The sequence below is a fragment of the Monodelphis domestica genome, chromosome 4 (genome assembly GCF_027887165.1).
Source record: "Monodelphis domestica isolate mMonDom1 chromosome 4, mMonDom1.pri, whole genome shotgun sequence".
Taxonomy (NCBI): domain Eukaryota; kingdom Metazoa; phylum Chordata; class Mammalia; order Didelphimorphia; family Didelphidae; genus Monodelphis; species Monodelphis domestica.
Window position 1 is genome coordinate 69,425,146 of NC_077230.1, and position 25,863 is coordinate 69,451,008.

Consider the following 25,863-nt stretch of genomic DNA (forward strand, 5'->3'; position numbering starts at 1 on the left):
GTAACTAAATTCAGCTTTTAATAGTTACTGCCTAGATTTTTTTTAAGCCACGTTTCTCCAAGGCTTTTTAGCAAGCCTCTTGACTCATCTCGCTCCTGCCTGCCTGCTTCCCAGCTCCAGGCTCCTGCCTGCTTGCCACTCACCTGGTCCTAGCCTGGCCCACCTCACTCCTGCCTGCAATCCGGACCAAGATATTGTGCTCACCTGGTCCCAGCCCTGCCCACCCCAGCTCTGGCTCCTGCTCCTGGTCTCTCTCTCGCTCACCTGGTCCAGCTGATCCCAGCTCAGCAACTCTGGCCTCAGAGCAGATCTCTCATTGCCCCAGGCCCAAGATTCACTTCCACCAGCTGGTAAAAAATGGGGGTGATTTTTCTTTAGGCTACAATTAACCTCCACCTGGCAAGGGGCAGGGGATAGCAGAGGGGGAGAGAGAGGCTTTTCCAAACAGGAACTTACAAGTATGACTGATTTAAAAGGATATCTTTTGACTGCATTGATGCTTTCAATTATCTCACCTGAGATTCAGGAGAAAGATTTAACTCCCTGCAACTCTTTAGCCAAATTTGAGATTCCAAAAACCCACCTTCACTATGAGGAGGCAGCTCAGGGGCTCAGTGGATTGAGAGCCAGGCCTAGAGACAGGAGGTCCTGGGTTGAAATATGACCTCAGACACTTCCTGGTGGTGTGGCGCTGGGCAGGTTATTTAACCCCCATTGCCTACCTCTTACCAATCTTCTGTCTTCTGACAATAGGCATCTAAATGGATAATTAAAAAAAAAAACAAGGAACTTTAAAGAGACTGGAGGTTATATTTTAAGGCATTTCAGACTCCAATGTTTTATAAAAATCTCTGTATTCTATTGCATTTTACTGATTGTTTTGTTTAAGATTTAAATTTGTTGATTTTAAGTTCATATATTACTGCATTCAATACTATTCTGTTACACTGAATCATTTTAATGTACTGGGTTTTAACTACTGTTAAATTCTGTTGCTTTTCCCCTATAACCATACTGAACAAGCATTATTGAGTAAGCCCATATAAAAACAGCTTTTCTATTTTTGACTTTGTAAATTGTCACATAGAGGATAGATGGACTCCATCAGAAAAATGGCTACAATTGTATAATAACCTTTGGAAAATTTTAATGAGCTAAATATCTCAAATTGATTCTAAGGGTTCTTTAGACATGATTTTTAGAATTTTTCTTAACAATCTCTGGTCATTTTGCCTGCTCCTAACAGGAGGTAAGGCCCATATTAGTAGCTGAAGTGAAATACAATTATAACCTCCACCTCCTGCATTTAGAAAAATGTGAACAGAAGCTGGGAAGTTAATCCTAGGGCATATAGTACCCCTGGATGGCTCCCCAAAAGAGTAGCATCCTTCATTTATAACTTCAGCTCACTTTACCCAACATCAACAGTACAGAGGTTTGGGTTTTTCCTAGACTCCTTTTTTGTAATGATATCTAGATTTCTTGATGATGTTCTAGACCCAAAATGAATTTTACTTTTTTTTTTAATATGTTTACCAAGGTTGAAAGATTTGCTACATTTGTAAAATTGTGACAAATATACATCAGTTCATAGGCTTTTAAAAATGCCATACAGCAACTCATGTGAAATATGATAGTGGGTTTGTTTGCTATTGTAATTAATTGGACTATTGAGAATTTTGGGGATATTTATACCTACATATTTGTACTACTGTTCTTTATAAAAAAAACTGTTACCTTGTTCAATTCATTTGCTTGTACTCACAGTGGATCATGGCCAGACATGAAGAGGAAATGGATCTCATTTTTGGTGAGAAAGCCTTGTATTCTATATTTTCTTAGCTGACACAGTGTATCAATGATTATAAGTTATATTTTTGAATTTTAAAACTTTTATTATATTTTTCTTGCATGTGAAAAATACTATTTCAGGTTTTATTTTTTCTCTCCTTTTTATATTTGAAGTACATGTCACTAGTATTAAGATTTTCTTTAACTTTTTGATTTAGAAGTAATATAAGTTTAACATACATTTGCTATAATGTCAATGCATGCCCCAAAAGCTCGAGACTATAAATATGATGCCACTAATTGTTTAAAAAATTATGGGACCTTGCTTAATGAGTCTATATTTCATCCAGAAATTATCTTTCTTTATTTGGATTTTTCTGATGTCTTTTTAATTTCTCTTGCCAATTGATTCATATACCTCATAACTCAATCATGCATCGCTAAATGATCCCTGTTTTTCAATCACCCTCTTCATGGGGGAATGTAAAAATATTATTATTTTAAATTCCAAAGTTTAAATTCCTTTTGAGAAGAATTTTAGGTTAAGAAACAGACTACCTCTCTGAACCCAGAAACTGAACTATTTGGAGAAGACACTATGAAGATGCCTCCAGACCACAAACTGCACGAGAAGATCAAAAATGAACTTTGGGTGTGGTTGATTGAACATTTATTTGTATGCATACTTTCATGCCAAAGGTGACTTCCCCCAATGGCTTTTTGTCAATGCATCTAGCAATTATTGATTTTGTTCTTTTTTCCTCTTATCCTCAAATTATTGTAACCTTTAAGTTGATTATGTTTTCATTATTCTTTTGGTGAAACTCTTCCCAATAGGAACAAATGGAGGATCTAAAAATGGAGATTTGAACACCAGACTTCAATCCCCAGAAGTCCTTGGCAGTTCCCAGAATTCCCTATAATATTACCTGAATTCTCACCTGGGCCAAGAACAGAAATTGTATTTAAACTGACTCACCACCTACTTCGGGTCTCTCTGCTTCTGCTTCTAGGCACACGGGTCTCTCTACCAGGCAGGCAAGATGTAGGTTGCCTGTGCTTTTCTTATTTTGTATTTCTTTATTTCTTAATTCTAATAATCTTTAATAAACCTCATAAAATATAATACTTTTTGCAGAAAAACTAATTTTAACTGTTACACTTTTTACTATTAGGCTACCAGGTGGTTTGTGGATTAGTCTTTTGAGACTTTCAAAACAATTGTCATTTCCATCCCCCACCCTCCAAGAATCCTGCCTCACATATTTACTAGTTGTGAGACCCTGAGCAACTCATTTAATCTCTCTTAGCCTCATTTTCTTTATCTGCAAAAACAAGGATAATAATAGCACATATATACATACATATATGTTATATATACATGCATACACACACACACACACACATATATATATATATATATTTGATTCTTTACTTTATGCCCCTTAAGGTGGCCAGTCTTCAGATGATAATCTCCTTAATTAAGAATTTACTGGACTAGATTGAATGGGGGCAGAGGTTCTATGCGACATAAACTCTTGTTAAGGTAGGTGGAGACTAGAGGTGGCACAGTGTAATCAGAGTTAGAGAAAAAAAATTATGCCTGCTACTTTGACCTTCCTTAACAGGATTATCCAAATAGTGAAAGGCTAGGTCATGAAAATAATACATTGTTATCATTATCATCACAATACCTTAGAGATGTATTTATGTGGTGCAAAACATTTTCTTATAATTACTATAAGAAATGTAATATGTATCATATTATTTCCATTGTCTAGATGAGGAAACTGAGTTTTACATGGAACTATCACTCTTCAAATAACCCAGATCATCTTAAGAAAAATTAACCACCTTGATTATCTCCGAACAGCTCCCAGTAACAATTCTTCCTTCTCCTAAAATTCCCAGATTAATTCCACCCCCATTTACTAGCACATGAGACCTTTAATCCCAGGGTTGTGGATTTCTACTCCATGCTGGGCACCATTTTTGCTAGTAAAATTGGGCTCAATTCAGTCCATTACCCTTAGTGCTAATTCAACAGTTTTTCTTTTTAACCTTTACTTTCTGTCTTAATGAAAAATCGAAGACCGAAGAGCTAGGCAAATGGGGTTCAGTGACTGGATTAGGATCACACAGGAAGTGTCGGAGGACAGATTTGAACCTAGGTCCTCCTGACTCCAGGTTTAGAGCTCTCTCCACTAGACCACCAAGATGCCCCCCTCAACTAACTATTACCTTTGGCCCTAGTACTTGCCCCTCCTTTAATATCACTACTTACATAGAAGTAAAGGGTATACACCAAGTCACATGGAAGAGTCAACACTGGAACCCTGACCCACCACATTATCTCATTTGATCCTCACAACAACTCTTTGAGGTGGGCAGGAGTAATCTAACCTTGAGGCTATTTAAATTGCTTTTAAAGTGTATATATTACAACCAGTGTATTAAAGCATAATTACAGCATGTTAAATGTGAAGACGCATCACATCTGCTCTTCAGTGTGTGCTTTGTACACATGGGTAAGGAAGCCCAGCTCTGATGGACATACTAATGGGCCCGGGTTATAGAAGCCCCAAACTTAAAAGTTATAACCCATCAAGAAATCCCATTCATCATTACATCTGCTCTTGGAAGGGATATAAAAAACATGAAATGTCAGAGTTATAATGTCAGGACCATTTAAAATGTCAAGTGCTTGTTGCTGCATAGCCTGGCTGTCTGCTATGCTCATCAAACCCACAACTGGCATAATAATTACAGATGAGGTATCACATTTTCGTGCATAACCAGACACAAATTTATAACAAATTGAAAGAAAACATTCTTATTGCTTAACTCGAAGCTTCTTTGCCTTGGATAATAATGCCATAAATATATATCATCCTTTACAAAGGGCTTTCACATGGATTCATAGGATCATCAATCTAGAACTGGGAGGGACTTCAGGAGTTGGCTTTTCCAACCCCTTCATTTAGAGATGAAAAACAGATTAAGTGACTTGACCGATATCATCAAAATAATGGGACAGAATTGGGATTTGAACTCAGTTTCTGTAACTCCAAATTCAGAACCTTTTTGAGGGTACCACATTATCTTGCTTCATCCTACGAGATGGGTAGAAAAAGGCAATGTTCTCATTGTATAAAGAGAGAAAATGGAGGCTGAGAATTTAAGCAACTTGCAACAGTACCAGAGATTACAAGTGGAAGAACTGAAGTTATCTGACAAGTATTTATCTCTTTTTACTAAACACACAGTTTCTCGTGTTGCCTGGGACATTCTTTTAGAGCAAAATGTTTATTAATTCATGACTGCATTGAGAATAAAATGAAAGAAGGGAGAGGAAAGACTGGACAAGAACTTAGTCATCAGTAATACATGGTTTCAATAAGAACTAGGAGCTAAAAAACCTCTTTACCAAATGCATATTTATCTGAAACAAATAGTGAGGAGAGAAAGTGTTTACCTGAAAATCCATTTCTATTTGGGGATGTGATTAGTTGGTACAAGCAATCTAATATACATTAGGATTCTGTCTGTAAGTGATGGAGTCCAGAAGTCCATCCATTAACTTTATCATCACATTCTAATCTGCAGGACAGGAAAACTAATTCTAAAATAGAATAGCAACAGTGTATCTGCCCAGTAACTTTATGAAAGGTTTCTCAGGGTTGAATATTATAGTTTAATTTATTAGTCTGACTTAAGAATGTTATATCTGTACCCAACAATAGAAGGATTCACTCTCACAAGAGAACGCTTCATTTTCTTGCTACAGGAGTTACTGTGTTCACTGAGTGTAGGGAAAGACATTTGGGCAGAATGAAGTCTCCAAAGTTGAAGTTTCCTCTAGTCTTGAAGGTTCTTTGTTCTTGACCATGGTCTAAGGCAAGTGTCTTGGTTCAGGTGTCTTGTTCCCTCTCATGTTGAATTATTTTCAGTACATTGGAGAGGTCAAAACTCTTGGAAATCATCTCCAAAAGGTGTGGGTCTTTTTCTAAGCCACTGATGAATTCTTCTAAAGTCAATTCTCCTAGAATATAATAAATTTATGAGCAATTAGAGAAAATAGCAAGTTATTTATTGTTGGTATCATTTAATCCTTAAAATCTCTTCTAGTTTGATAATATTTCTATATAAACAGTTTGTTCAGCCATTCCCCATTCAATGGACACTTATTTTCCCATCAATTTTTTATTACAATGACTACCATGAATAATTTTTACTAACATCTTCTTGTTTTTAACTATGTGTCTTGTTTCTCCAACCAGACTAGAAGCCCTTCTTAACCAATTAGTCAACCAAAAGCATTTACTAAATGCTTACTGGGTTACTTATTAATGATTAATTAACTAATTAAGGCACTGTGCTGGATGTTTAGGGTATAAAACATTTCCCTTCTTGCTTAATGCCTGGCACCCAGAGGTTCTCCAGAAATGGTGCAGGCAGAGACAGAGATGATTGTTTTGGTGATTAATACAACCTGCTTCAGCTGGAAAATGTGTTTTCCTCATGACCGAGCAATTTATGTTCTTAAACTATGTTTTTTTAATAGAATCTGCCTGCCATATTCCCTGACAGCTACTGCCATGTGGAACAGAGAAAGTGTTGGGTCTAGAGTCAGGAGGACCTCATTCATACACTGCCCTTATATTACATTAAATATGCATGCATAAAATGCTGACCCATTCTGAGGTAAGTTATACTTACCACTGGTCCATCCCCTGAAGACTATGGTCCATGTATGTCTATAATGACCAAAGGTAAATTCCAGTTTCAGCCTCAGTTTCCTCATCTATAAAATGAGGTTGATAATCCCATCTATCTCACAGGGTTAATGGGTACACCAAATGAGATAATATGTATTAAAGCATTTTGACAACCTTAATTTTTTTTATAATGTTAACTATTAGACTCATGTCTAATATGGAAAGTGATTTCATATCTCTAGGTCTCCGTTTTCTCATCTATAAAGTGGCAAGGTTGAACTGAATGATCCACAAAGTCCAGCCTAGTTCTAATTCCATCATCTTTGACATTTAATCTGAAGGCTTTGGGGTTCGTGAATTTAAAGCTGAAAGTGACCTTGGGATCATCTAATCTCAGTCTAGCTGTGTTTCCTTGGACAAAACACTTAAACTGTTGAGATCTAATTTCCTTCACCTAGCAAATGGGGATTCTGGTGTCTTCACAACTTACTTCATAGAAACGTCAAGTCACTAAGTATTTATTAAATATCTATTAGATATCAAACACAGAAAGGGACTTTGTATTCTGTAAAGTCCTAAAAAAAGGGGAGTGTCATTGAAGATGTGACTAATTCTAGAGGAAAACATGACCAATTCTCAACCATGGTGATCAGGGCAAAGTCAAAAATAGGGGACATTAAGGTAACATTTACATAGATTATTTTGTCTGAACCTTACAACCAGGTAAGATTATAATCAAGTTCTTTATTTTACAAATGAAGCAACTGAGAGAAGTAATGAGATTTACCCAGCATCCCAGAACTAGCCTGATCTGAACCCAGGTCACTTTAAATCCAAGTGCAGTACTCTATCCTCAATTCTAGTTTCCGAATAAATCCTTAGTGCAAGATTGAGTTAATGTCTTCTCTTTTTAAGTATAATACCAAGGCCAGCCCTAGGCAGGACTGGGAAGTTGGCTAAATATTCATTAAATATTTATTGGTCTGTAATATTCTCTTCTTTTTCATTTCTATTCCCATGCTTCATTAATTTAGGACTACTCTCTCTGGTCCAGGGATAGAATACTAACCCCCTTACACTCAGGTCATGTGGCTGGCAGGCATTCTTCCTCACTAGAAAACTGTCTTTCCTGCTTAATATCATCCCCTCAGGGCTCCAGAGCCTTTGTAATCTAACCCATTAGTAACTGGAATGGTGGGAATTTTAATGAGGAAGAGTAATGCCCTTGACAAAACAGTGGTGGCAGGGGAGGGTAGATATTAAATGACACTACTTAGTCGTCTGGTTATTCTGCCAATATCTGTAAGGCTAGACCGAAATGGTACATTCTGCTTGAAAAATTAACTTGCAATGGATTTCTTTTGCCTCTTTAAATATCCATTTGGGGGTGGTGGGGAGGGAGATTGCACAATAATGAAGGCTTCTGAGTCTGTGGAGCTGTCAGACCAATTCACTCATTCATTCAGTGAAAATTTATTGAGACTCTATTATATGCAAGGCACTGTGCAAGGTTCTGGATTAAAAGAAAAGAATTGGAAGGCATAGTCTCTGTTCTCAAAAGGACTTTATATTTTTGAAAGGCAAGTAAGATATGTTAAAATAACTAGAATTTTTTATAGCTCTTGAAGGTTTGCAATGTATTTTACATGTGTTAACTCATTTGATCTTCACCACACTCCTGGGAAGTAAGTGCTCTTATAACCCCCTTTAAGAGATGAGTAAATTGAGGCTGAGGCTAAATAGCTTTTTCAGGGTCACAGAGGGACAATCTTTAGCTGAACTCCTTGAGAAGGCTGTCTACAAGAGATGTCTCCATGTTTCTTCTTTCATTCTCTTCTTAACTCTTTACAATCTGGCTTCTGACCTCATCATCCAACTGAAACAACTCTCCAAAATTAACAGATTTCCTCTTTTTTAAAAAATATGTTTTATTGATTTTTCTGTTTCTTTTATCACCATAGTAATTTCGGGCATACTTCCTCCTCCCCAGAATTATCTCATATGACAAACAGTGATGGGTTTTTGTTTGTTTCTAAAGAGAATCAGCATGATAGATTGATCCAGTGAGAAAGGCTGCAAACAGGTGCATGGTAAATCTTTGAACTTCCCACCTCCACCAAAGGGTAGATTGGGAATATCTTCCCATATCTCTTCATTTGAGTCCTGCTTGATCTTTATAATTTTGTTTCATTTACTTTTGATTTTTTGGTGCACCATTCTTTTTGGATTGTTGTAGTTCTTGTGTTTATTGTTTTTGTTGTTGTTTTTTGATTCTGCTTACTTCACTGGATCAGTTCATATAGAAATATTTCCATGCTTTTCTGAATTCATCAAGCACATCATATAAAAAGATATCCCCCCGCTTGACCACTTTCCTTCTTATTCTAGATGCATTCATCTCATCTGTGCAGAAGCTTATCAGTAATGAGTTATCTATTTTATCTTCCCTAATTGACTTTATCTCTTATTTGATTAAGGATATATCTTTTATTGGCAGCTAGGTAGTTCAGTGGAGAGAATGTCCAGCATCAAGACAGAAAGATTTATCTTCCTGAGTTCAAATCTGGCGGTAGATATCTACTAGCTTTATGACCCTGGCAAGTCACCTAACTCTGTTTGCCTTAGTTTCTTCATCTGCAAAATGATTTGAAGAAGGAAATGGCAAACTACTCCAGTGTCTTTGTCAATGAAACCCCAAATGGGTTAGCTGAACATGAGTAGAATAACTGAACACAAAACATCTCTTATCCATAGTTGTAAGACATACATAATAATTTTTCTTCTAATTTTTTAAATAATGTGATCTCTAATGTTAAGGTCATGTATGCGTTTGGAATGTTTAACCCCCAGGATCTCTTATCAGAGGAGCTCCCAATGTTCTCCATTGCTTTTTTTAACTACTGTTTTTATACTTTATTTACTAGTAGGTGACCTTGTCCTCTTTTTAGCAAGAAGCCTATTGTTGTCTTGATTCAATCTCCCTCAACAACAGAATCCCTACAAACAGCAAACCCCCTCACACACACACACACACACACACACACACACTTCATCAACTGAGATTTTCCCTGCACACATTAGCCAATTAGCTCTAGACTTAGAGTCCTCAAAAAAGTGGATTTTTAGTAAAAAGGGTCTGGGTTTGAATCCCAGCCCTGCTATTTACTGCACATGGGAACTGGACAAATCACATAATTCTTCTAAGTCTCTATTTCTTCATCTGTAAAATGGGCAAGTTGGACTAAATAATCTCTAAATTTCCTGCCAGCTCTCTTGAGAGCACCTTCCTTTTAGTCACCCAGGTTCATAATTTTTGCCATTTCTACCTCTACAAGTTCTTTCACATTTTATACCTTCTCTCTATCCATGCAGTTATCATCTTAATTCAAGCTATCATCACCTCTCCCCTGGACAATTTCAGCAATCTCCTAACTGGTCTTCCTGTTGGATCTGTCCCCATTTCAATCCAACCTCCACAGAGTTGCCAAAATAATTTTCTTTAAGAGGAAGGCAAGCAAGAAATAAGGGAAGAAGGAATAAAAGGGAGAAGGAAAGGCATTTATTAAGCATTTACTAGGCACTAAGTACTAAGGCTAGTGCTCTACTCTATTGAGGGTCAGTCATTTGTAATAGAGAACTTTTGCACTAGTTCCCTACATACAGTTCTGAGATATTAGGCTCAAGATGCTCAGCTCAATATCATCTGGACTTGACTTCTTTGTACTTTTCACACTGAATAGGGTATTCCTATCTTTCTCAAATAACTAGGGACTAGTTCTGAATTTCTTCATAGGGTAGCCTGGTTTGCAGCTACATTAGGTGAGAAGAAGCTGTAGCATTCCCCATTTCTCATATTTATTCAGTCTCTCTAAACTGTCTTATCTCAGTTTTTAAATCTTTAGATGACCCTTGCTGACTGTGTTTCAGCCTGAAATCTTTCTGAATTTCCTTATAGTTCTCCCTTTCTGCCATCTCTCATAGTTTTTTTTTTTTTAATTCTTCTTTCCTTGGAGAATTCTTTTATTCTCTTTGGGCTTTTTACAACATTCATTATTCTTCTCAATCTCTTCAGCGTTCATACAAATGCTACTCTCTATCGTTATTTTGACTTCTTTTCCTTAATCCTCCACTTCTTTTCTAATGAATCTTCTACCCCTGAGTCTGTCTGTCAAGATAACTGGAGGAAGGAATATCCCATAATTGTCATCTATTCTCCTGTTCAGACAGGCCTCTATGTTTGATGTCTAGTTATAAAACAACTTTTTGTTGAATGGTTGTATCTGTTTTTGTCTTTGACTTCCCCTGATTGTATCTTTGTAGACTCTCATAATTCATATTTCTGACCTCTGTGTTCAGTGATCTGATCTGGTGGCAATGCTGGCTTTTACTATGATATCCAATGAAACGATTGCTATTTCTGGCATCCTGTAATCAATCTGAGTTGGGTCAACTGTCTAGAGTTCTCTATCGGCACAAGCATCACTGCTCCTTTGGATGAATTGTGTTCTTAAGATGTTTTTAAAAACCACTTATTTTCCATTTTAGAATCAATACTGTGTATTGGCTCCCAGGCAGAAGAGCAGTAAGGGCGAGGCATTGGGGGTTAAGTGACTTACCTAGGGGACACACAGCTAGTAAGAGTCTGAGACCAAATTTGAAACTAGGACCTCCCATTTCTAGTCCTGGTTATTCACTGAGCCACCAAACTACCCCCTATTATTGAATTTTTACAAATTAGTATTTACTTTTTCCTATTTTTGAATTTTTAAAAATTTAACACATATTTGTTGAAATGAAAGATGTCTAAGAGGTTGGCAATTATTCATTTAAAAACAAAGCAGGATATGAGAAGATAACTCCCTTTATTTTTTGCAGAGGTCAGATTTCCTATGGAACATATCATATACAACATTAATTTTTTTATATGTTGATTGGCTCAAACAATGTTTTCTCCTTTTTTCTCTTTGTATAACTCCTATGTTATAAGGAATGGTTCTGCAAGAGAGACAAGGTAAGAGGGAGTACAAAGTGTGAAATGATTCTCTAAAAACAAGAGATATTGATAAAATAATTTAAAAATGTTTTAAAGATGAAGTGGTAAAAATGTTCATTTGAATGTGCCTCTGAATCTCTTAGCTAGTAGAATAAAGCAAAATTAGATGCTAACCCAAAATTTCTGCCCCAAACCTACAGTTTCTGGGCATTGAAAACTCAGAATTAGAAAGCTTCAGAAACCAGCGATAAATTGTATTAAGGTCTCAGCATTTACCACTGGCTCCCACAGAGGCATTAAATAATCTCACTCCGTTCTGTCCTTTTCCACATTTGCCAATGAAGATCTCTTGATTACTTTCTCTTTGCCTACCAACCATGAAATCCCTTTGCACTGCTGCAAAGCAGTGACCTTTTCTATAATGTTTCTTTCAATTCTTCATAAAGTATTTCCTTTGACTATTGCATCAGATGATTCATTTGCATTATGTTTCACATACATTCTCCAGGGCTAAATAAATGGAGTCTAGAAGGGAGCATGATGAAGTGGAAAGAATATGAGATTGGAACATGGATTTTTCCAGTTGCTGCCTATGTGACTTTAGGCAAGTCATTTCATCCCTTCTGGGTCACAGTTCCCTCATCTGCTAAATGAGATTAAATTAGATGATTTCTAAATTCTATTCTGGGTTTAAATCCTATGATACTACATATATAAATAGCAAAAACACTTTAAGGTTTTCCAAGTGCTTTACAAATATCGTCTCATTTTATCCTCACAAGACATTCTGGGAGGTAAAAGTTATAATTTCTCCTATTTTAGAGATGAGGAAACTGAGGTAGAGATTAAGGGACATGCCCAAGGTCATACAATGAGTAAGTATTTGAGCCCACATTTGAATTAAAGATATTTCTGATTCTAGGTCTACATCTCTGAAATAAAATCACAGTTCTTGACTAACTTCCAGGTCATAAATCCAGGGGAAAAAAATCCTACATTGTACTAGACTAGACATCTACTAGACATCTGTTGCTCTTGGCTTTACTAGAGAACTATTGGTCACTTTAATTTCAAAGTGCAATCCGATCAGCTGATCTAATTCCATATAGGTCAGTGGCATTTACTTTGTTTCTTTGTGGTTAATATTTACACCAGACATGAACATATATAAATTATGACTTAGTACTCTTTTTGGTAACAATTGCTTTGTCCTTTATCTAAATGGAATCAAGTATTCTTATGGATGATGAATGGTACTTCAGGGTCATGCTGTATTCATGCTTCTCGTTCTTCCTCTTCCTCCAGGTGGCTTTTGGGGACAGTAATTTTGTAGGTAGGCATTAGGGACATAGGGACCATAGTAGCCTAATGGAGTACAAAATTTCATTAGCAGACAATTGAAAAATAGATTCTAGTTTGCAAGCTACAAAAGTATGGGCAGTTATAATGAATGGTTCACGATAGAGAAGAGATCCTCATTTCCTTGACCAAAATATATTTTAAAATATATATTTCTTGATGTGAGTGTGCTTGTATGAGTCATTAAAGCTCTATTGGAGAATGTAGGGTCAATTGCTGAAATAAGAGATGTTTTAAGACTCTGAATGTCTGGATCATAAACTCATAAGGTCATTAATGGTTTGAATCTCATCCACCATTGAACCTTATCATGCTAGGAATTCCATGAGTGTTCATCAAGATGCAACTAAGATTGGGAAGTCAGTACTTTCCCCAGGATGATGAAAATTAAAAGGGATGCTGACAGAACTTTCAGCCCTTCAGTTCCTAGAAGAGTAACATTAAAGCTCTGGACCTACTTAGTGAATATAAAGAGATAAAATGAAAGCCTAATGTTCCTGTTACCTCACCCCTCCATCAGCCTTTTATGGGTGAGGCTTTGTCGTCTCTCCTCTCTTCCTGTCAGCCCCCCACAACAGTCACCTTGTAATGTCCTCGAATTTCCAAAGGGCAGAGAGTTGACTTCTAGAGAAGGGGAAATTCTATGAGCCTGAGAGGTTTTTGAATGCCAACCATTTCTCAAAGGTATTTATGATGAGTTCACAAATGGCCTGTCATTGGTCCTTGGCAGATTTTTTTTTCCTTCCAAGGGAGCAGAGATGTAGACTTCTAGCCTGCCATTTGCCTCAGGGGTGTGAGATAGGGAAGATTTTGTCTTTCGGATGTTCTTGCATAAGGGCTCGGGTAATACATAAAAGATACTAATAGCTAAACATTTATATAGGTTTGCAAGGTCTATAGAGCCTTGTGACAACCCTATGGGGCAGATACTATTATTATCTTCCTTTTATAGAGGAGAAAATTGATGTTGTGACAAATCAGCTGACTGCTGGTCACAGGGCTGGTAAGAAGCTGCAGCTTAAATTAAACATGGGTTTTCTTGACTCCAAGTTGAGTACTGTATCTACCATGCCATCCTACTGCCTAGGAGAACCAAAGCAGAGGGGTTAGTATGTGCCCACTGAAATGATAAAACTTTGAGTTGACTCAGAGTAACTCAATGATCCACCATGAATCCAGAGGTTTCCATGATGAAACATGCCATGTCACCTCCTGAAAGTTAATTAGCATATTTAAGTGCCTCATATGTGACAGGTATGAAAAATAATGGAATCAGTTTAGAATTATAAATATATATGTATATGTTCTTTTGAACATGGACAACTTGGAGATTTATTTTGTTTGACTATATATTTATTAAAAGGGTTTAGTTTTCCTTTTTATTTTCTAATGAGCAGGAGTGGTGGTGGTAGAAGGAAGATAAAATAGATTTTTGTTCATTAAAAAAGAAAATTTTATTTTAAAATAAATGCCATTAAATATACCCATTGCACTAAAATTTGAGCCCATTCTAAAATGCCATTAACCTTGTCAAGAATGGGATAATTTAGTTTTCCTCTACCTCACACAAATATACAAATTGGAAAAAGGAGACATTTTAATAGGCAAATAATATTTTATTATTATAATTTGTTGACCTATTGAAAGGATCTTGGGTCCACACATTATAAACTCTTATATTACACTGTCCACGATGCCTGATGTTTCAGTTCTTCTTTAGCTTCTTCTGTTGAATCTGACTCAACCCTTAAAGCTACACTCAAATGCCTCTTCTTCTTCCTGATTCTCCCCTGCTTCATAAGGACCTTTTATCTCTGCTTGCCCTATGCCCTTTTTGTACCTCTTTAATTCACCAATCATATATTTCATATTATAGCTCTTTGAGTTGATAGCTTATGATATATAAGCAAATAGTATGTCTATTCTAAACTTTGTATTTCCTTCAGCACTAGCTCAATACTTTTCATACAAAAGGAATTTGGTAAAAGATTAACATAAAATGTGATAAGAAAAAAAGTTGGAGATCTTAGTGGACTACAAAGCAATATGAGTTATCAATGCCATATGGAAGTCATAAAAAATGAATAATGCGAGCTGCCTTGAGAGGTATAACGTTTAGGGACAAGGAGGTACCATCAGGAATAGGTCGCATTGGAATTTTATAGTTAATTCTTGAGTTCCTTGCCATATGACTTTAGGAATATTTAGCCTGGAAAAAGTGGACTTAAGGGGGTATGATATTTGTCTTCAGATTTTTTGAGGGCAAACATTGTGAAATGTGGATTAGATCTGTTTGTCCTCAGAGGTCAGAACCAGGAGTTTTGGTGGATGTTATAAAGAGACAAATTAAGGCTTGAGATTAGGAAAAATTTCTCAATAAGTACAGCTGTCCTAAAGTAAAATGATTATGTTCCTCCTCATTAGAGGTATTTAAACAGAAGTTACATATCAGTAATATAGTGAGAATTCTTCCAGATATGAATTAGACTGAATACTTTTCAACTTTCCACCTCTCGAATTCTGTTGTTCTATGATAAATGCTAAATGATTATATCTCCCCTTCTAATCACCATCCCATTGAAGAATAAATTGATCATTTCCCACTCCTAAGTTCCTCTTTTGGACCATTAGAAAATGATTCTAGGACTAGCAACTGCTTACCATCATTATTTGTATCTGTCTTCTCAAATATCAAGTTGGCAAATTCCTGAGGATTTAGGGTGTTTTGGCCATTGATGGCTTGTATTGCCTGTAAACAGAAATAAAAAATGTTCTAAAAAAGATTCAGAAGAGATCCAGTAATATGCAGTCAGGCAAGACAAGTTGGAAATGCAATCCAGGTTAAAGATAAGGGTTAGGATTAGAAATAGAACTATGGGGTTGCCAGTTGTTTTTCAGGGATGTTTGACTCTGTAACTGCTTTGGGGGTTTTCTTGGCAAAGATACTGGAGTGGTTTGTCATTTCCTTCTCTATCTTATTTGACAGATGAGGAAACAGAGGCAAATAGGACTAAATGATTTGTCCAGGGTAACACAACTAGTGTCTGTGGCCACATTTGAAGTCAGGAAAATGAATCTTCCTGACTTCCGGACTGGTATTGTATCCACTGTGCCACCTAGCTGTCTCTAGAAATGGAATTGGGGATTGCCTAAAATGCAGTTTGGGGGTGGCATGAATAGATACACCTTGAATCTGGCCCACTCCTCTCCAAGGGAGATTTTGATTCCTGCTCTACATAATGAATGAGAGAATATGGAGGGACACTGTTTTCTTCAGTGTCTACAAGGGGTTCTGTACAAGAATGATATCTATCTGCCTAACCCCTTGCCCTATTGTAGATCTAGTCCTCCAATAGATTCAAAACAAAAGCTACTTCCCTGGTCACTAGTTGGTAAGGGGAATGACTAGCTATCGATTTATGGCACCTGGCTTGGCACAAAAGACCATCCATCACATACAGCAAGATATACTTAGAGGGTAATCCCATTTGTAAACTGGAGAAATTCTACAGATTAAACTATGCCAGAAAATATATATAAGTGAGTGATTTGGAGCAAAATAAGTTCTTTACTTAAACCAAGAAAAAAAGAGACCCCAATCTTGGCCAAAGGAAGATTCTCTTTCCAAAGCCATGAGACCCAGCAAATTACGCTTGTGGGAGCTAGATTATTTTTCCTGTCTCCAAGAAGTGGACCAATCCAGGGAATGGAGTCACTTTGAAGTTTAAAGGATGATTTGGGGGGTATTTAGACTGCTGTTAAAAGAAAAAGGAATGTGTCATTGTATCCCAACAGTCCTAGATCAAATCCCTGGCAGTCCCACCCTTGTTATGTTTCCAGGAAAGATGCCAAGCTTAGATTGCAGATCTAACATTGGAAACAGCCTCAGAAACCCATTGAATGCAATTTCCTCATTTTAAAGAAGAGAAAAATGATGCCCAAAGAGATTAAGTGACTTGCCTGAGATTATACAAGGAGTAATTAATTGAGGTCAAACTCAATTCCATGCTCGTCTACTCCAAATTGATCTTGTTCCATTAAATATGCTACTTTTCAAGAGAAAAACATGATCCTTCCCTTCCTAGAGTGTGCAGTCTAAAAATACACAGATAACAGTAACACACCTTACACAGAAAATGAATTAGAGTCTATCTATATATAGATATATAGATATAATCTAATTTAAATCTCTGATGTTTTCCTGGTTATCTCAAGTTGTTAATGTATATACATATGTATGTATAGTTATATATATATACATATATATATATATATAAAGAGACAGAAAGTATTCAGACAAGTCATTACTAAATTGAGGTAATTAAGAAAACTTCATAGAAGAGACAGTTTGAAATTGACTTTAAAAAGTGAATAATAATAACAATAGTAAAAGTTAATAGCTAACATTAAAGTTTATAAAGCATTTTATCTATATTTCCATATTTGAACTTCATAACAATCTTGTAAAATATGACTACTTGAAAGGAAATAGGTGCTAAAGAACAATGGGTTCAATAAAAGTTAAGAATTTCAGAAAATATTAGCTAGAAGGAACAAGGTCGCTTCTAGTTCATTTATTCTGGTCCAGTAGATTCATTTTTTATATGAAGAAACTGAGACACAAAGAAGTTCTCTCAATTGCTTGAGTTCTTATAGCTATTCAATAGAAGAGCTTGGAATTGTATTCAAGTTTTTGAGGCAGTTTATAGTATAAATTTCTTAATTCCTCCTATTATCTTTTTACTTTTAACCATGTCTTCTGAATTTGCCCATTGGCAGCTCTCCTGTTGCGAGTTACTATAACTAATTTTTTTGTATTGCTAGGAACCTCATTTGTTTCTCTAGATCCTTCTTTCTGGATCTTGTTCCCTTGTTTGGGACTAAGAATTGCCAACGGTATTTCTTGTGGCAAATTTACTAGGATGCTGAAGAAGGAGAAATGTTGAAAAATATTGCTCCAGGTGTAGATATACCCTGAATTTAGATCCTCCGTTCTATGTTGTTTCATTAGATTGATGCATTTCATACAATATCCTTGCAAACATAGAAAAACTTCGTTAAAATGCAACTGATAACAAGAATCCAAATTGTCTGCACTCTCTGGTTGATAATGGAGTGTGGCCCACTTAGGAGTCCTTAATACCCACAAATCAAACAAGAAATTTAAAAGGTTAGTAGGAACCCTAGAGTGCTTGAAATAAATCAACAAGACCAGAAACCTCTTCCTGCTCCTTCCCACTGAATTTGGTTGTAGGGGGTATTGTATGAAAGGAAGGAAGTAGATTTTGTGAAATATGGGCACAAGATCTTGTTTCCTCCATCTATTGCCCTTAGAAAGCAGAACATGTGTGTGGCATGTTCTCCTTCCCCAATGTCTGCCCATTAAATAGCATATCTCAGGTCTCTAGGACAGGGAAAGGAAATCAATGGGCATGAGGAAGCTGAAATGACCATTATTATATTAATATCATATAGGGAAGCAGTGTGCTACAGTGGAAAGAGCATTTGCTCCAACTAAGAGGATCTGGGCTCAGATACCACCTGTGTCACATACCACATGAAATGGCACATGGGCAAGTAATTTAAACTCCTTGTGCCTTAGTTTCTTCATTTGTTAAATGAGGGGTTGGACTAAATGACATTTGAATTCCTTTCCTGATGCAGGATGCTATGATCCTATGCTTATGACTTTTTAAAATTTAATAATTTGAATTAAGACTGCCAGTAATATGTTTCATATTTATATTTTTCCTCTAGAACTAAGGATCGCCTGAAATATTCTTTTCACAAGCATGGTTTTGTTAAAACAATTAACTATGAGATATGCCTGTACTTATTTGCTAACAATGAAACAAATCCATCTACTTTTATCAATCAATCAATATTTATTAAGTACTTACTATGTATTAAGTACTGAGGATAAGAATATGAAAAAGAAGCAGTTATTGCCTGTGAGAAGCTTACATTCTATTGAGGGAGACAACACCATTATATATTAGGATGGAATTGGACTGGGCCAGTGGATTTCATTGGTATAGGAAACTTCTGGGTTACTGGAGCCTTTACCTGGTCAGATTGACAGCTTGTCTGTGACTGATAATCTCAGAGAATTTTCCAGAGAAAAGGTGTCAAACACAGGCTCATAGGACACAGGGAGTGTGGTCCAAATCAAATTAAAATGTAATTGGGAAACAGTTGACAAATAAATAAAAAAATGGCAATGAAACATGATAATATTATATTTTAAAACTATTAATTATTGACTCCCATCTCTATTGGAGTTCGACGCCACCACTGGCTTAGGGTTCTAAGGGGTTAAGGAATTTGCCTGTGTTCACATGGCCAATATAGGTCAGAAGTAAGACTTGAACACAGGTCCTCCTGGTTTTGACACTAGCTCCAATCCATTACATCATGCTGCTTCTCTAGCACAAAAGTATACACAAATATAGATATCTATAATAGTGCGTAGAATATATAAAATAAGCAAAAAATTCAAAATACTAAACTCTAAACAAACATACGCTATTTCATCTTCAACTCTATAGTATTCATTTGCTATTTGTTCATAAAGTGATTATAAACAATGGAAAATAGTAGTTATACTTATAAACTATCCCTTTCATTCTGTCAATTAATCTAAGCCAATGGGCATACCTAGTCATACTATATGAAGTAAATAGCTAGTTCCTTCCTGTTTAGGATACCAATCTAATTACAATTTTTAATGGCCCAAATTGGACATGAGGAAGCCTAAGAAATTTTGTTCTAAATAGAAAAGCACTGATGTTCTGGAAATGGGACGTACAAATAGAGTTGGAGAACTTGAGAGAACGTCTGCTTTAAGTCCATCTTACATATGGCAAAACCAAGGGCAAAAGAAGTTTAGTGATTTGTCTAAGAGATTAGAAGTCAACGTCACAGAGGTTACAGTTAAATGGCAAGTGGTACTTATTAAACACGCAGGTATCCTTTGAAATATTGCTAGCAGTATGTTTGAATTAAAGAGAACATTTTAAAAATAAAAATATCCTCATATCTCTCAGGTCACTAAGGAAACATTTTCATCCAGATATACCTGATGATAAAATTCTGGAGTGCCTCTAGCTAGAGGCATTTCGAGGTATCAAAGCTGCTTCAAGAAAGATACAGGTATATGTATATCATATCTATATCTATCCACACATGTCTCTCTCTGTATGTACACATATAAATATGTACAGATATGTGTTTATGCATATATGGAATATACATATACACACAAATATCAGTGATTTATCATTTTAAAATATAACATTTAAATCAATGACAGTAAGGAATATAAGAGACGGAGCCTTTGCGCCAGGAAGACATGGACTCAGTTTCTGATTCTGGCACCTATTGGCTGTGCCAAGCCAATATCTTCTTAGAACCCTAGGCAATTCTCTAAATGAGAAATTGCAGAACAGTGGTCAACCTGTATTGGTAGAAGGACTTTCCTCTCTGGGAGTTCCCTACCCTAGTGATATAGAAATCAAATGGAAATGAGAGGAAGGCACTAAACTGTAGATACGGATCCCTGTAGGCAACATATTAACTTAGAAAATGACAGAGTAACATTGTCTATACACTATTGTGTTTTTGTTGTACTGTATTATATTACTGGTGTATGTTATAATTCTATTTTATTGTCTATTATATTATCCATTATTATCATCTATTATCTATCTGTTTTGTTTTATTAAATAATTCCCAATTCCATTTTAATCTGCTTTGGGATAAGCTTGAGAGGGTTGCTTTTTTGGACCCCTCTGAACCACACTAGTAAATCGTAGGTAGGCAGGCAGACATTTTTTAGCTTTTGTTTGTGTAACCCAAATAGCTTAGGTTATACATTGCAAGAATTTGAAACTAAGAAGGTCTGTCATTTGGGGAATGGCTGACTAAATGATGGTTTATGAATGGAATAGAATGTTACCTTGGGGTTATAATAAATGATTGAAAGTACAGTTTTGGAGAAACCTGCCTGGCAAAACTCACGTGACCTGTTGCAGAGTGAGCAGGACTAGAAGAACAATTTGTGCAAGAACAGTGACATGGTGAAAACAAACAACTTTGAAATTTCAGAGTTCTGACTAGTGCAATGATGGAGAATCTTGCCTCCCTCCTGACACAGAGATGATGATGGATGGACTCAGGGTGCAGAATCAGAAAAAGAATTTGGACCCAGAAAGAGTGGGAATTTGTTTTGTTTGACTCTGCATGTTATTACAAGTGGCTCAGTGGATAGACACTTCCTAGCTGTGTGACCTTGAGCAAGTCATTTAACCTGATTGCCTGGCAAAAGGATGCACTAGGGAAGGAAACAGTAAACCACTCCAGTGTCCTAGGCCAAAAAATTCATGGATAACGATGATCCTTGGGGTCATGAAGAGTCAGACACGACTGAAGGACTAAACAACAATAATTTGTGATAAGGGTTTTGTTTTTTCTATCTTTTATTTCTCTCCAAGTGGGATGGGAGGGAGAGAAAAACAATTTTTATTCAATGAAAAAACTGAATTAAGATTTAATTAAAATCTCGCAAACGCTTGTCTACATGAATTGTAACCCCCTTCTTCAGTGCAGCAGCCCTGAGGAGAGCTAGTCGGGGCACTGAGGCATACTGAAGAGGAAGGTGTTTTGGAGCCCGGTAGGCATTCTCGGGGGTTCTTCTAATTCCCCGGTGTAGACAACTGGCCCCTGGGGCACTGGAGGGAATTGCCGACTCCCTCCGCTGTTCGTTCTAGCCAGGTCGTGTATTTGATGTTGATGACAATTCTATGCTCTGTTAGTGAAGGTCGGGATGTTCTCCCGTGTTAAAATGCTGATTTGCCATTGCAAATGCCTGTTACCGTCTGGTGGCCGGCCATGGCAAGCTCTTTCCCCCCCACTCAGAAAGTGCCTGGGAGAACGCCCTGAGGAGCCATTGATTCCAGGGGGCCGGAGGAGCTGCCGCGCTCCATGACCCCGAGCATTCGCAGCCTTACCGTGAAGATGTTCAGCAGCTCCTTTCTGTCGATGGATCCATTTCCGTCGGCATCATAGAGCTTAAAATACCACTTCAGTTTCTGGTCCATTTTCCCTCGTATGACCAAATTTACGGCAGCAATGAACTCTAAAAAGTCGATAAATCCATCCTGCAGAAAAGGGAGGGGTGCAAAGGGAAAGGGACTTTAAGCAGAGCGGCTGGGTTTTATTTGTATATCATCTTTCATTTATTACAGTGCCTTTCCATAGTGCTATGCTGTCTTATAAAGAACCCAGAAGCTCCTTTTCCATGGGGCATAACCCTTTTAAAAGGAGGCACTTATATGTTATTTGGAAAGAAGCATGGAGGGAGCAGCTAGGTGGCTCAGTGGGTAAAGAGTCAGACCTGGAGATGGGAGGTTCTGGGGGGCTCAGCCACTTCCTAGCAGGGTGACCCTGGACAAGTCACTTAACCCCCATTGCCTAGCCCTTACTACTTTTCTGGATTGGAACCAATACTAAAAAAAGGAGGCGAAAAAGAAACATGGAAAGAAAGAATCTTATTGCTTCTCTGATAAAATATAAAATTCCTCTGGCATTCAGTGCTCTTCAAAATCTCAGGCTTTGTCTTTCCCCAGGGGTTTCCTTATTACTTTGGCCCATGCACCCTCCACTTTAGCCAAGTTGGCCAGGTTATTGGGCCATAACATTCCATCTCCCAATCATGCCTTTGCATAGAGTGTCTCTCTATCATGGCTAAATTCTTTTATCACTTCTGCCCCTTAGAACTCCCAGATCATTTCAGTGTTCTGATTAAGGGCCACCTCCCACAGAATTTAAACAAAAACTGATACAACTGGTGGGTCAGTGTATAGATTGCTGGGCCTGTAGTCAGAAGATCTGAGTTCAAATTCAACCTCAGACATTTCCTAGTTGTGTGACCCTAGGCAAGTCACTTACCCTCTAAATGCCTCAGTTTCCTCAATTATAAAATGAGAATAATAATAGCACCTCCTTTGTAGGCTTATTTGTAAAGGGGGGGGTGAGCACTTATCAGAGGGCCAGGCACATACTGGCACTTAATAAACCTTCCCTCATCCCATACCCCACACCCCAACTGATTTGCCTTAGATCAAGTTAAATTCCTGAGTTGGGATTTGAACCAAAGTCTTCATGACACTTTGAAGTCTAGCATCTTCTCTATTTTATTACACTCTGTCTCAGAGGTTGTTTGATGTCTAGTTATTTTTTAAGGAGTCTAAGTATAGAAGAGCAGATTAAAACCAGTCCCTTCTTATTCCTTTACACAGAGTCTTCCAGATGAATCTATGTTGCTTTTTTATAAGCAGATGGGAAGTGAATTATTTTTAAAGATATGTTTAGATAAATATAAATAAAATAGAAAAAATAAAGATAAAATGAGTTATTTTTAAAGAAAAAAATTAACTTAAAAAATTAAAGTTACATAATTTAAAAAAAATTTTTAAATCCTTACCTTCTACCTTAGAATAATGTATTGGTTCTAAGGCAGAAGAGTTATAAGGGTTAGGCAGTGGGGGGTAAGTGACTCGTTCAGGGTCACACAGCTTGGAAGTATCTGAGGCCAGATTTGGACCCAGGACCTCGCATCTCTAAACCTGTCCTCCAAACAACTATTCCCTAAGTTATTTTTTTGTAAAGATACATGGATACACTCTAGATTTGCTAAAGCTTACTAATTCTTTTTGATCACATTTATCTGAGCAGGATTTCCAATCCACAGTCCCTTGTCTTATAAATATTTTGTCCTGGTACTGACTTCTCAGTATACATCTTTCAAGACTCTCGGGCTAGCTGGACAGCTTTTACAAACACATATGATTGGATTGGTAAAGGATGCTTAGAATTGAGGAGTGACTATGAAATGTCACCTCTGAATTCTAACTGGCAAGATGTCTGTCAAAGCATTCTGTCTGGAGTTCGAAGGGTGCCTGGGCTTACTTGATGAAATCCAGTGGTGGCAGAAGAGATTCTTCCATCTTGGAAATAAAGGGCTCTGTGTGACAAAGCCTCCTTCAGGGGCTTTCCAGAGAACCCCATGGTGTGCCTGGATCTGGCTCTGGTCCTGAGATTTTACATCTTTTTTTTCAAACTTGTCTGTGAAGAGGCACCTGTGAAACTCACCAGTGGCTGTCATGGCAGGACTAGAGAATCCCAGAATCCTGCATTTCTGGGGCCACCTCACAAGCTATTTCTCCATCCTCTTATCTTCAAAATGCAATGCACATCTAGGAGCCTCAGTGTTGCGTTTTGATGTGTTGTGATTTATCAGCCTGAGCTCATCCTCTCAATGAGCCAAGAACCAATGATGGGGACCTTTATTGATAATAAGACCTTGCCTCTGGCCCTCTCTCTGTCCCATAGATCACAGGCTATTTGTTATAAGCCCCCAGAGCAATGTTTTCTAGAGCAAAGAGGACCGGGAACCAAATTAGAAAGTGGACAAAGTTTGTCGGAAGCGTGCTTTTCCCCTCTTGGACGTTCTTTCCTCCACCAAGGACCCTCTCTGGATGGCACCTGCCTCCTCCTCCTCATCCTTATTCTTTAGCCCCTACTTCCCAAACAGGGCTATCCTGGTGCTATTTGGGGCCTGAAGACAAAACAGAGCATGCTGTCTTCATGTTGAATCATTCTAGACCTTGAAATGAGGTTAAATTAATATCCAAGGCAGCACTGAATGAAAAAGGAATTACAAAGGGACGCCTAGTTATGTGTGTCTGGGAATCAAGGCTAATTGTATGCTTGTGAGCTTTTCATTTTTTTAAAATGCCAGCTTCTCCTCCCTCTCTGCCTCACTCCAGATACTATTTTGCCCTGGTGTGGGTAGCAGGAGGATAGTAATAGCTGATGCATATACAGCCCTTTAAGTGTGAAACGACACTTTGCATACATGTCACTTGATTTTTATTTGTCCTGTATATAGCTTGCTTTGCATATATTTGTTTGTATATTATCTCCCCAATTAGATTGCTTTTATTTTAAAATTTATTTTTAACCTTCTTTTTTTAAAAAAACTCTTACCTTTTGTCCTAGAATCTATACTGTGTATTGGTTCCAGCACAGAAGGGCAGTAAGGGCTAGGCAACACGGGTTAAGTGACTTTCCCAGGGTCACACAGCTAGGAAGTGTTTGAGGACAGATCTGAGCCCAGGACCTCTCATCTCTGGGGCTGATTCTCAAGGCACTGAGATATCTATCTGCCCTCTTCAACATTCTTTTTAAAGTTTTTTTTATATTTATTTTATTCCAATAACAAATATCCACATACGTTTTCCAAAGTCACATGCTTCATGTTGTCTCCCTTCCCCTCTTCCCTTCCCCTTCCTGGAGTTGACAAACAATTCAGCTGAGTTATACATGTAACCACTAACATTCTTTTAAAAAATTTTTGAGCTCCAAATTCTCTGCCTCTCTTTTGCCTCTCCCTTACCCACCAAGAAGGCAAGCAATATATCAACTATAATCATGCACAGCATATTCTCCTATTAGCCATATCACAAGATAAAGCAAGAAAAATCAAGAAAGTGAGAAAATTATGCTTCCATTTGCACTGGGGTTCATCAGTTCTTTTTCTGGAGGTGGATTAAATTTTTGATTCTATCTTGAGTCCTTTGGAATTGTCTTAGATCATTGTATTGACCAGAGCACCTTAGTCTTTCACAGTTAAACATGGTTTTTCAGCTGTTTTCAGCTGTGTCTGACTCTTTGTGACCCCTTTTGGGAATTTTCTTGGCAAAAACTCTGAAGGTCTTTGTCATTTCCTTATCCAGATCATTGTACAGGTAAGGAAACTGAGGCAAATAAGATTAAGTGACTTGCACAGGGTTACACAGCTGGTAAGTGTCAGTGGCCAGATTTGAACTCACGAAGTGTTTTCCTGATTCCAGAACCAATACTCTAGCCACTATGTCACTTAGCTATTCAATATTAATATTACTCTTAACAATGATTTTCTGATTCAATTAACTTCTTTTT

At 37.2% G+C, this 25,863-nt stretch overlaps 1 protein-coding gene across 1 annotated transcript in view; it reads right to left on the reverse strand.

Moving 5' to 3' along the window:
• Positions 1-5,471: 5,471 nt before the first annotated feature.
• GUCA1C (guanylate cyclase activator 1C) overlaps positions 5,472-25,863 on the reverse strand; it is a 40,273-nt gene continuing 19,881 nt past the window's right edge. Inside the window, exons 2-4 of the mRNA XM_001363713.4 lie at positions 21,870-22,019; positions 15,523-15,610; positions 5,472-5,833 (exon numbers count right to left, since the gene is read on the reverse strand). Of these exons, the coding sequence (XP_001363750.2) occupies positions 5,703-5,833; positions 15,523-15,610; positions 21,870-22,019 (369 nt within the window). The 3' untranslated portion in view covers positions 5,472-5,702. The remainder of the gene's footprint in view (positions 5,834-15,522; positions 15,611-21,869; positions 22,020-25,863) is intronic.